General features: G+C 38.4%; 1 protein-coding gene across 3 annotated transcripts in view; it reads right to left on the reverse strand.

Annotated features, from left to right (window-relative positions):
- Positions 1 to 3,572: 3,572 nt before the first annotated feature.
- Positions 3,573 to 13,132, reverse strand: part of ALG5 (ALG5 dolichyl-phosphate beta-glucosyltransferase) — a 39,920-nt gene continuing 30,360 nt past the window's right edge. For all 3 annotated transcript variants that reach the window (XM_045069749.1, XM_004770770.3, XM_045069750.1), the window contains 3 exons: positions 11,809 to 11,960; positions 5,841 to 5,926; positions 3,573 to 3,775 (listed from right to left, as the gene is read on the reverse strand). In XM_045069749.1, the coding sequence (XP_044925684.1) occupies positions 3,660 to 3,775; positions 5,841 to 5,926; positions 11,809 to 11,960 (354 nt within the window). In that variant the 3' untranslated portion in view covers positions 3,573 to 3,659. The remainder of the gene's footprint in view (positions 3,776 to 5,840; positions 5,927 to 11,808; positions 11,961 to 13,132) is intronic.

A 13,132-nucleotide genomic window follows, 5' to 3' on the forward strand; every position in this document is an offset into this window, starting at 1 on the left:
AGCCCGATGAGGGGCTCGATCCCTGATATCATGACCTTAGCTGAAGGCAGAAGCTTAACACACTGAGCCACCCAGGTGCCCCACTACCTAGAGTTTTATTCAAAATCAGTGAATTACAAATGTATCACTTCATAGAGTCCTTTATTGGGTTAACATAATGAAATCATAAATTTGTAGATTTGATGGATTTCGAGATTGCACAAGAACAAAGCAGCCTACTAGGTGGCTACTTCAGGGGGTTTAGCTGACAATAAAGTGGATAAACTCATTTTTGTAATTTTTTTTTTTGACAAGTGAATCGAAATGGTGGCATTATCTAACCATTTCAGGAAACTTTATTGAACAATCACAATTTAGGATGATCTGTGACGCACACATAAAAGAAAAGGCAAGGTTTCTGCTCTTAAGGAAATTATAACTGAATAAAGAAGATGGAAAATAGAAGTGAAGAATCAACCATGAATGGTGGAAGTACATAACAATGGAGAGACATAGAATTACTGGTTAAACAGTTCTAACTTCATGTCAAACTCCATATTAAACATTCTGTAAGAACAAGTCAGAAGGTAAAAAATAAATGGTTAAGTTGTCTGATTGTAATGAGCTTATCCTCTCAAGTTTTAATCATGATCATGTCCCATGATCCTTTATATTTTCTGTTTTTTATTTAGAAGTACAACTATTGGCTACTTGTGGGACCTTGGGCCCAGTCTATTTATTAATTTCTGAAATGTGGGTAATTATTCCTATAAGATAGATTTGTTTGATGAGACTAAGCTGATGCATGTAGAAAGTAGTTGATATTTTCACTTTTGCTATGGCTACCTGTTATTTTGTTAGCAGGCTCAAATCTACAAATTTATGATGTATGATGTCAACAAAAACTACATTTTCTCTTACAGAGTGCCTCAGAGTCTACACTATGCTGTTAACCTAGGTGAATATGGGCTTAGAAAGGTAAATTGGCATCAAGGATATCAGAACCCTTTCCTAATAGTGTTCGTGAATGAACTACCTAAGAGTATTGATGCTTCCCTCTCAAAATTTCTATGTGCTTTAAACACGCATTTTTATCACTAGCTTGCAAAAAGCAACACAAGCATATCTCAGCTATATCATGGATTTGGTTCCAAACCACTGCAATAAAGCAAATACTGCAATAAAAGGAGTCAAATGAATTTTATTGTTTCCTATTGTAATAGTTATGTTTACCTTATTCTGTAGTCTAAGTTTGTAACAGCATTATATCTAAAAAAAATACACACCTTAATTAAAAATTATTTCATTGTTAAGAAATGATAACCATCATCTGAGCTTTCAGTGAGTAATAATCCCTGATTACAGATCACCGAAACAAATAATGACAAATTTTGAAATATTATAATTACCAAAATGTGACAGGCATGGATTGAACAAATGCTGTTGAAAAAACGGCACTGAGACTTGCTCAACACAGAGTGACCAAAGCTTTCACTTGTAAAGAAAAAGCAAGGTATGCCTATAAATTATTTTATTTTTATTATAGTTTCATGAAAGATCTTATTTTTGGTTTAGGTTTGTACTTTAAACTCTTCTAAATGCTCATATCATTCTTCTCCTATTGGTTTTCTATCATTTCTACTTACATAAGGCTTGCTTTGTTCTTTTCATTTAGGGAGTTTAATGCTCTTAAAATCTGGTAGTAAGTGGAGTTTGTTTATCCACTTAATCAGCAGTCAGTGTCTTCTGTAGGCTAAGCACTGTGCTGGGGATACTAAGGTAAGAACTGGTTTCTGTTTTCAAGGAACTTAATGTCTCCTGCAGATGTGATCATAGCACTGTTGTTGAAACTTCTGGAGAGGAGACATTTTTCAGCTTATTTACTTTTTTACTCAACTCTTGTCTTTATTTATTTTTTTTTTTAAAAGATTTATTTATTTGACAGAGATCACAAGTAGGCAGAGAGGCAGGCAGAGAGAAAGGGAAGCAGGCTCCCCGCTGAGCAGAGAGCCTGATACGGGGCTGGATCCCAGGACCCTGGGACCATGACCTGAGCCGAAGGCAGAGGCTTTAACTCACTGAGCCACCCAGGCACCCCTACTTTAAAAGATTTTGTTTATTTGAGAGAGAATGAATGAGAGAGAGAGAGAGAGAGAGAGAGAAGAGAGAGAGCACAAGCTGTGGGAGACTGAGGGAGAGAGCCTGATGCGGGGCTCAATCCCAGGACCCTGGTATTATGACCTAAACCAAAGGCAGATACTTAAATCGACTGAGCCACCCAGGCGCCCCTAAGTCTTGTCTTTAAAATGTTTTATTTAGTGTACTTCTGAAACTTTCTACTCCGATATCTCCAATTTTCAGTTTCAGAAACTGAAGTAACATAATCATTAGAGTGTAGGCTTGGGACCCAGACTACAGGAGCTAGAATCATGACTCCACTTTATTAGCTATGTGACCTTGGTAAGTAACCACTTTATGTCTGTTTCTTCTTCCATTATGAAAGTGAGTGAAGGGATGGACGCCTGGGTGGCTTAGTTGGTTAAGTGCCTGCCTTCAGCTCCAGTCATGATCCCAGGGTCCTAGGATCAAGTCTCATACTGGTCTCCTTGCTCAACAGGGAGCCTCCTTCTCCCTCTGCCTGCTGCTTCCCCTTCCTGTGCTTTCTCTCTCTCACTCTGACAAAAATTAGATAAAATCTTTAGCAAAAAATTAAAGTGAATCATTATATACCAAGTGCTTAGAACAGTAGCAGGCATATAGTAAGCATTCAATAAGTGCTAGATATTCAATAAATGCTAGATATTATTATTAGTTTCTCTGAAATATCAGAAAGTCTAATTCTGAATTTTAGGGGTAAATTACAATTGCTATTCATTAATCTTTGTAGTAACTCAAAAACACAGGCTTCTGATATTAAGTGTAAATATTTATTAATATTACAAAACTTTCTTTCTCTTAAGTAAGCTGTACACCAAGTATGGGGCTCAAACTCACAACCCCAAGATCAAGAATCATATGCTCTACTAATTGAACCAGTGAGGCACCTCCAAAACTTTCTCTTCTTAATAAAGAATTTCCAGTTTCTAATAACATGAACTCAAGAGCAAGGCACTGCCCAGAGGTAAGAGAATAAGTGCATCGGTCAGTAAAACTGGGAAGGAGAGAAATAAGACTATGTAAGGAAGTGGATGCTTTTGTGACAAAACCTGTATCCTTTCCTTAACATGTAATTTCCTAGAATTGAAGAAGTTGAAATATGGATTTAATACTGATAAATTCATATATATTTAAACATATGCTAATTTGATTTTTAAACCTCTGAGCACAGATACATGATTGTGGTTTATATTTACTTAAGTTCATGAGAATTATGCAGGTACTTCAGAGTAGGAATAACTGATTCTCTCTTCTGTTTAAAAGTTGCATTTCTCAGAATTATAACAATAATTGATCTGAATAAACAAAATTGCCAAAGCAAAAAGAAAATCTGACTTCGTTACAAATACCTTTAATTTTTTTGGTCCAAAAGGGGTATAAGCATTTTTAGTTGTGGCAGTTAATTCTTTAAAATTACCAAAAGGCAGACAATGGCATACGTTTATTCCAGATTTATTTAAAATTTTAATTTCAAATGAAATGTGTTGACACTGATACATAAGAATACAAAGATGGGAAATAACCTAATTCATCTTCTTGGTTTGTTCAAGCCTCCAGGCACCAGTTAGATATCGAAGTCGTATAAAAAGTAGGTCCTTGCCCATTTGTAGCCAGCTCCAAAATGGAACTAATTTAGAACCTATGATTTAAAAATAATTAAAAATGAATTAACTTAAGTAAACTCTGGAGAAAATATATCACTTTAAAATTATATTTTAGAAGTGTGTCTACATGACATTTGTGACCTTCTAGTCACCTGATTTTTAAAATTATGTATGCATATATATTTACTTTCATTGGTATATTAAAAAATGATTTTTTAGGACAAATTTTCATGTTTTACATGCTACTTTTCAGTCTCATGTACTGCAGAGAAGCAGGTACATTTCCACATGTAATATAAATTAATAATCTGGGAAATCCTAGATAAAAACCCAGTTTTTATTCTAATTCTACCAAAGACTCTCAATCAGCTAAAACAAATACCATCTTAGCTAGGACATCTTCTTGTCCAGTGGTGGCCTAATGGCAGAGTGACACGTGCAGCTGACTACAGGAGATCTGCCTCCTGGAGCATGTTTTAAAAGCTTACATGCCTTGATTTTATCCCATGGAACTGCTTTTTATATTAAGTCAAGAGGAGAGACTGCAGGTCACGGGAACTGGGGTGCTAGATGGTAGAGTCATGGCCAGTATCAAAATACTAATCACTGACAGTTTTCTAGATTTAAGCCCAAATACTCTAGCTTCTTCCTCTTCTTCTCCGCCCCCCAACTTTCTTGAGATATAATTGACAAATAAAATTGAAATATATTTAAAGTGCAGAATGTATGTATTTGATATATATATATACATATACATGTATAATGAATATGTATTTGTAAAATGATTACCATTGTCAAGTTAATTAACACATCTACCTTAATTTTATTTCAATCATTTACAAAAGAATTAAACATCTTCAAAGCTGAATTTAGTGGTTTCTCTAATAACAACAAAAACAAAACATCTTGGCAGTTAAATGAAACTGGAAAGGATCTAAATTGTGGAGATTTCAGATGGCTCACTTATAGGGACTGAGGGTATATGGCCAAGGATTCTGGGAATGACTAACATGGAACTACTTACTGAATGCCGGTTAATGAAAAGTAATACGCAACTATCTCTGAAATGCACATGAGCAAATGTTGTAAATATGAAACACATTTTTTACTTTTTCCTGCTTCAACTTACCACAGAGTCTATGCTGAGCATAGATCAACATAGTAGATTCTTAAAAATCTGAGCAATCTTTTACTGGCTTTTTAATCACCTTTGATCCAGGCTGCTACTATGGAAGAGTAGTTAAATTTTTTAAGTTAACTTTGATTCAGCAAGACTCCAAGAGGTCTGAATTTGTTCTAGACTATATAGTTTGAATGATCTGTAGACCTTCTCCTAAACATCCATGCTTACAGAACAATAATGGCATATCAACAAGGACTTTCTACGGGGGCCATGCCCAGCAAGGGAGGGGTGACTATGAAAGTCTCCAGGTGATTGTTAACTGCTTCCACACTGTGAATTAATTTTGGAGCATTCTAAGGTAAGCGAAGGAGAAAACTAGAATATATTTTAAGCTCTACAAATTATAAGCAGTCTAACCTTCTTCAAACAGGAATTATTAAGAATTATGATAGATTTCTCATTATGAGAGATCTTAGAGATTTTCACATTTTTTGGATATATGTACAGGTACCAGTTAAAGACTGGCTCTGAATGGGTTGTGGACATTTCGAGTAAAAACAACTATAATTCCTTATCTAGCTCTGCATGGTGGCTTGTTGGTACTCAGTATCGACTGAGCAATGAAATAAGATAATATTAAATAAAAGGGGATGCAAACAAAATTTATCTTAAAGACTTCTCAACCTTGCTTCTAGCCTCAATTGCCATGATCCTGTCTGCTGTAGAAGTTTTACTGAATTTCCTGGGCTGGGTAGTAGGCCTACGGAAGACCCCAGGAAGAGACTGCAGGGAGAGAGAAGGCAGTAAGCCATTTGGAGGATGGAGGGGATTAGGAGAAGAATTTTCTATGGAACTGCCCCTTTCAGGTCAGCTGAGTAGGCCCTGTTGGGGGCAGCCAGCTAACTTTGCTGCACAACTGTATTGTTGCCTACCCCCCCCCCCCCCACTTAAGATCAGTGGTAACACCAACAACATACCTTCAATTTCAGTCCAGTTGACAGCAATTTCTGCTATTGGAATTTTAAAGAACTGTGCTATGTAAAGTAATTCTACATCAAATGCCCTGAAACAGAAAATATATTGATTTTTATTTTTAAAAAGACAAAGAGAGTGTAATTAAATCTCTACCTTGGCATGTTTTACAGAAATTTATAAGGCAGATATATAGCTTATAGAGTAAAACTGAAAGTTGGACTCATAGGTCATATAAAAGGTTAAGTAGTTCAGGAGCTTCAAGGTAAATAATTTAGTGTGTCACTGTATAACATCTAAATGAGAAATATGGTGTCTCTATCATAACTCAGAAACTCCTAGAGATAAAATTGGTCTGTTGGGCTCTAAGAGAAAATTTAATCATGCAAATTTTCAAGATTGATGGTTTTCAATCCCAGGCTTAACTAGCTCAAGGTACAGAATTGATAGCATTTTCAACTGATTCAGAGAGCTAATAAAACAGAACTCTGAGGATCTCTTGGAGAAAATGTTGTCAGCCACTTTAGAGTTGCTTGATTATATTTCTCTACCACCAAGGATCAAGGTTTATTTATTTGTTTGTTTATTTTAAAAAGATTTTTATTTACTTATTTGAGAGGGGGAGAGAGAACATGGAGAGGTAGAAGCCGACTCCCCTGCTGTGCAGGGAGCTAATGTGGGATTTGACCCAGGACTCCACCATCATGACCTGAGCCAAAGGCAGATGCTTAATCAACTGAGCCACCCAGGTGCCCCAAAGTTTCTTTTTGAAATACAGGGTTGCCTAGGGACTTGCCTTCTCCTTTTCCTTTCCCCGTGCCATTCTGGGCAAGATAGTACTGCCAGCTATTGCAATGAAAAGGCACTTTAGATTAGTCTGAAATACTCTTTGGTTTAAGGACATACATACACGGGAATTACATAGATTATCTTATTTTAACTTACATTGTTAAAAATCATCTCTAGTCTGAATTACCAGTTCATCCTTCCTTCTCCCTATGAAAGGCTCTGAAAGCTCCTCCTCAGTTACCTCTTGGTTTAGGTGAAATCTGCTTACCCTAGAGTTTCTGAATCCTGATTAGAAGTTTTCCTGGATTCTGCTTACAGATTCTCTGAAACCAGTTTCTTCTTCTCACTGGCAGTGAGCTCAGGAAGAAGCACCACTGCCTGTGAAACCTTCTTCATGCTCTTGTAACCCAAAGTGCTGGAGGCCTTTACTGTTTGGCTTTCATCTTGTTCTGTTAAGCAAGCCCTTGCCCCGACTTTCTAGACTGCATGGAACACACTTCAGACTTCAGGGATTGGTTTTAAAAAATTAGCACAAACAGGAAAATACCTAAAACCCACTTCTGTTTGCTTTCCTGATCCCAGACAACTAGAATTTTGGAGCTTTGTCTTCTTGGCCACAAAACTACTACTGTCCATTCTGTGACTAGTTTAATCCCAAGTATTTGGATAATTCAATATGAAAACTATTTTTTTTAAAAAAACACTTAATGCTTTTTCTTATCCTAATAAAATATTTACTTAAGATGATAAAACCATCTACAAAAGCGTTCTTTGTGTTAAGAAGACTGTGTAAAACTTCTGTTAACTAGCCTGGGACACTCAAGAAAGGAGGAAATTATTTGAATATTAAGCCTTGTTAACCCTTAATTCTCTCCTTTACCACAACACCAAAAAAATACCTAAAATGCTGAATTAGTTCCAATGATATTCAATAATCTGAATAAGATTATTAATTGTTCTAAGGATATCAGCATATAGTAATTTATCAAAGACATAAAACAACATAATGATGAGTAGAAAGGAGTGGAGAAAAAAGCACTGATTAATTGAATTTATATTTAAAAAATTGAAAGGGCTAGTCATCTTCTACTATTACTTTTACTCTATCCTTCTCTTTTTTTACCATTTTAAGAAATGAAGATGTTTACTTAAAAATATAGTTAAAAAAAAGTATAGTTCACATCACCATATTATAAGAGACCAATCTGTTACCAAAGAAAACATAACTAAAATACCAAGTATTTCTAGATAGAGCCTTATGCTATTGTACAGAAACAGTATAAGGGTTAGTTTCCAACTCAGATGCCTTCATGTGTTTTTGCAGATGTAGGGAGGGCAGAGCCACTGTTTTCTTTTGTTACTCAGTTCCTGGTATTGCTGTGAGCTCAGAGATATTTTCATGAAGAACAAAGAGCGTGTCGATAGTCTGTTAAACACTGCAGACACACACATACCCTACTGCTCCCTCCTGAAATCCCACTAAAATGAAAACAACAATCATGGAATAAACACAGAAGAGATGAAAGTAATAAAAAAATACTGGAAACTTGGAAAGTTGCTGGTAAACCGCTAAGTAGGAAACACAGATTGTGATTTGTCCTAGAACGGATGAGTGGCTACCGCAGAGCCCCCAAAGGATCAGGCATCATTGGCCTCGTTGCAGGTGATGTCTGTAAGTGGCGGTTGTGGCGGCGGGGTGGGGGGGGTGTTCAAAAGGGAAGGCTCACAGAAAATCTCTAGGAGGTTCTCTTTTCCTCAAGTTCGTGCTGTGAATGCTGGCAGCCAGGCTTCTATATCGCAGGCAGGAAATCAAGAAACAAGAAACGTGAAAACAACCAGCCCAAAAGATAGTGACAGCTGGGAGTTTCCCACACCAAGTGGCTCTGTTACTTAGTCTGTAGTGACATCAACCAGTTGATCAGAGTTCTCTGCCAATGCACACAGCTTCTGATGAGCTTTTCAGGACCATACTAGAAAATGTGAGGACAGAGGTTCCACATCTGTTTTACAGGTGGGAAGAGAAAAAGGGTACAGGTTTGTAGAGCTGGAGCAGCTACCGCATGCTCAACAAGACACATGAAAAAGAGCCACATTAAGTCCTGGAAATCATGGTCTTTCAAAACACTGGAGAAAAAGCTTCCAAAAGGAGATGGGAACAACATGCATAGACAAAGAACTGAGATTCAGATTACTGTCAGAAGTGGACCTCTCCACAGAAACACTGGATGCCAAAGACAATAAAGCAATGCTTTCAAAATCCGGAGGAAAAATGATTTCCAACCTAGAATGCTTTCTCCAGCTATTAGGCAAATGTGAGGGGAGCCTAAAGGCAGGATCACATGCAGGGTCTCAAGGTTTCTTTCTCTTATGTTTAGGAAGTTTAACAGGATGTGCTCTACTGCAATCGTGGTGTGAAACAAGGAAAAGGAAGAACAGGAACTGTGCAGCAGGCCAGAGAACAGCTAGACAGGTGAGAGCCGACAGGATGTCTCCAAGAGAAAGGTGAAACTGATGCGTGACCTGCTGCAACGGGATCATATGGACATACTTCCTACTCCACGTGGAGTGTGAGCCTAAGTGACAGGTCCACAGTAAAGAGGCTGACAGAAACTCCAGATGTTTATTATCTTTAGGAAAACAGAAAGTACTACAGGACAGGTAATAAAATCATATCACACTTTGGCTCAAATACGAATTACCTTTACACAGCTATACCAACCAGTAGTGATCTAACCACAAATTATGTAGAAACTGCATTAGGAGGATACATGTGGAGGGTGTACGGGGGTTTAAGAGAACTACGTACATATCTGTTGATTTATTTTGGGAAGTAATATCTAAAAGTGAAAAATGGAGACAGAACTATGCAAACCCATTATTTTGAATAAAGCAAATACCACAAAGAAACAGCAGAGTTGAGAGTGAAATAGGGAGTAGGAATTGGAGACAGAGGGAGATCGGGTAAGGGAGAATGATTTTTTAGTATAAGCCTTATGAAATGGACTTTAAGTTATTAACATGCATAACATTGATTTAAAAAAGAAGTATTCCTCAGAAGAAAGTACATTGCAAGGAATCCATTTTATTACTATCCACTAAAACACCTTTATTTAAATGAAGGGTTTTTTTTTTTTTAAAGATTTTTATTTATTTATTTGACAGACAGAGATCATAAGCAGGTAGAGAGAGGAGGGGAAGCAGGCTCCCTGTTGAGCAGAGAGCCCAATGCAGGGCTCGATCCCAGGACCCTGAGATCATGACCTGAGCCGAAGGCAGAGGCTTTAACCCACTGAGCCACCCAGGTGCCCCAAGATTTTATTTATTTATGAGAGAGAGAGAGAGCACGCCTGGTGAGGGGGAGAGGCAGAGGCAGAGAGAATCTCAAGCCGACTCCCCGCTGAGCAGGGAGCCTGACATGCGGCTCAGTCCCAGGACCCTGAGATCATGACCTAAGCTGAAGAGGGCAGATGCTTAACTGAATGAGCCACCAAGGCGCCCCACAGGTCTGTAATTTTGAATCAGAGATGCCTGCCCAGTCTATTTTTTTTTTCTTTTAAAGATTTTATTTATTTGTTTTTGAGAGAGAGAGCACGAGTGGTGGGGAGGGACAGAGGGAGAAGCACACTCCCCACTGAGCAGGGAGCTCCATGCGGGGTTGGATCTCAGGACTCCAGGATCATGACCTGAGCTGAAGGCAGACAATCAACTGAGCCACCCAGGCACCTGCATGCCTAGCCTTATAAGTATACCTTGATGATCTGGTGTGGAGAGTGAGTGTTGGTTGTCCTAAGGAAGAACTGACGAAGAAGTTGAGAAAGGAAGGGTCCCCATGGGGAGACAGATTATTCTGTACCTCTTAAGCCCACAGGAAGGCACTGAGAAGCCACTGAGGATTTTAAGCAAAAGAGGTGGATCTGATCACTTTTAAATTTGAAAGGACTCCTTGGGTTACAGTAACGGCAATAATGGCATTCTGCATGGTGGTAGAGAAGATGAAGAGAAGCAAAGGAGCATAAAAGCTAAAATCAACAGGCCGGGGCCATGGACTGGATATATGGAGGGGCTGTGGGCAATATCCGAGCAGACTGCAAGGCTTCAAGCTCCTGTGTATCCGTGTCATTCACTAAGCAGGCGGAGAGCTGAGGCGAGGTCTGGGATAACGACAAGCCGGATAACCAGGTTGTCAAGAGAGAGCATTGAGAAGTACAGACCACTGCTGATGGGTTAATTAAGACACTACGTGGTCATATCAAACTTGACCACTGGATTTCATGACCGGAGGTCCCTAGATGCTGAGATGGAGGGATGGGAAAATCCGTACTGAGGTGGGATGAGGCATTAGTGGGAAGAGAGAAAACAGAAGCCACAGAGCACGCTTTCAAGAAAAGGCTGGCTGTGAAAGAGGGCTGGAGCTGGGGGGTGGTGTCAATGGAGAGTTTTTGTTTTTTGTGTTTTTAAGATTTTATTTATCTATTTGACAGACAGAGATCACAAGCAGGTAGAGAGGCAGGCAGAGAGAGAGGAGGAAGCAGGATCCCTTTGGAGCAGAGAGCCCGATGTGGGGCTCGATCCCAGGACTCTGGGATCATGACCTGAGCCAAAGGCAGAGACCTTAACCCACTGAGCCACCCAGGCGCCCCGAGAGTTTTTTTTTTTTTTTTTTTAATAGCAAGATAAATTTAAACTTGTTTAGAAACTGATGGGAAAGATGCTGTTGACAGGAAAAGACAAGACAAATAAGCGAACAGGATGAAGTTCTTAAGAAGGTAGAGGGGATGCAGAGGTCGAAAGACTGGTTGGTCACAGGCAGGAGAGGGAACTTACTACTGAAAAGGAAAGAAGGAAATGAAAAAGGAGGGGCTCTCTTCCATTCTGGTACTTCTGAGCTTTCTTTCTCTTCAAAGGAAAATACGGAAGCCTAAAGAAACAGGATGTTTTCAGGACTTTTGATTTGTACTGTCCACAACTAAGGTGAATAAATTAACTTTATGCCATATGTGTAGTTTGAAATTTTGAAAATAAGATCTAACTCAGTAACAGAATAAAGATATGGATTAATTTTACACATACAGGTGTCAGTTCTGTTTAAAGCTCAGTGTTCATTCTCAGAATACAGGGCTGCTTCTCATGATGTGGAGGAGCTGCTATGTGAGACATGCCCTGTACATCTGGTCAGGAACTTACCATCGTTCAATGTGTAGAGACGAAAACGTCCGTGAAGCTGCTTCTCGAGTAAATAATTTGAATCCACACTGTGTGTCTCTGATTCCTTTGACACATAGGAACCACACCAGAAAGTGGAACCCATACATGAGCAGAGTACGGAAGTAAGAACGCTGAAACAAAGAGAAAATATAAAGGACTTTTCCATTAATTTATAAAGGACCATTGAAAACACCTGGTTATAGACAACTGTATTTTAATATTTAATTGGCTGGGTAGATCTTACTTAAGAACACCATTGTTTCATTAGCTTCACTGGTGAAGTACATTACAGAAACTTTGAGGGTGCCTACTGCTTAGAGCAGGGCAGAGGTACCAGGGAAATGGTTACTCCTTTCTCACAGGTTCAAGAAGAATCAGACAAGAATCACAGTACCTGTGAGAGGTCAGGGCTTTAATCTACCAGGAGCATACTATAACTGTTTTGGGCTGCTAGGAGCAAGGAGAGCATCTCATTCATCTATACATTTTATGCCTCTTTGCCCCAGATATATTTCAGTTTCAAAAAGGTGACAGATGGGGCGCCTGGGTGGCTCCATCAGTTAAGTGGCTGCCTTCAACTCAGGTCATGATCTTTGGGTCCTGGGGTCGAGCCAGGGGTTGGGCTCCCTACTCAGCGAGGAGTCTGCTTCTCCCTCTCCCTCTGCACCCTGCCCTCTGGCTTATACTCACTTGCTCTCTCAAATAAATAAAATATTTTTTAAAAAGGTGACAGTTATTGGGATATCTTGGAGATATAAAACACTATGATTTAAACCTAAAGTTCTATGCCTAGTTAATGAGAATTGATCAAAGAAGTATAGCAGAGTGTCACAAAAGTCACAGCTTAAGAAGGAATCTAAGGTGACAGTTATTGGAATATCTTGGAGATATAAAACACTATGATTTAAACCTAAAGTTCTATGCCTAGTTAATGAGAATTGATCAAAGAAGTATAGCAGAGTGTCACAAAAGTCACAGCCTAAGAAGGAATAGTCTCTCCGGTTAGGTATGACACATATCTGATAAATAGATTTCAATGATTACGTTTCTTAATACTTTGGATATTCAACTTAAGTAGTCTTTAATCCTGAATATTCACATTATTAGTAATTAATTTTATTAGTAGTATGTAACATAATATTCCATTATTTATTAAGTACTGCAAACTTTAAAACATAAAAATAACAGATCATTAATTATCATTATATTCAAGACTCTTATATTTAGGATTAAAATAAAGGAGCTCTTAAAATTTTCTACAGCATAATAAATCCATGGAATGATAGCACTATATATGCACATT

This window comes from Mustela putorius, unplaced genomic scaffold (genome assembly GCF_011764305.1).
Source record: "Mustela putorius furo isolate JIRA1106 unplaced genomic scaffold, ASM1176430v1.1 tig00003942_pilon_pilon_pilon, whole genome shotgun sequence".
Classification (NCBI taxonomy): domain Eukaryota; kingdom Metazoa; phylum Chordata; class Mammalia; order Carnivora; family Mustelidae; genus Mustela; species Mustela putorius.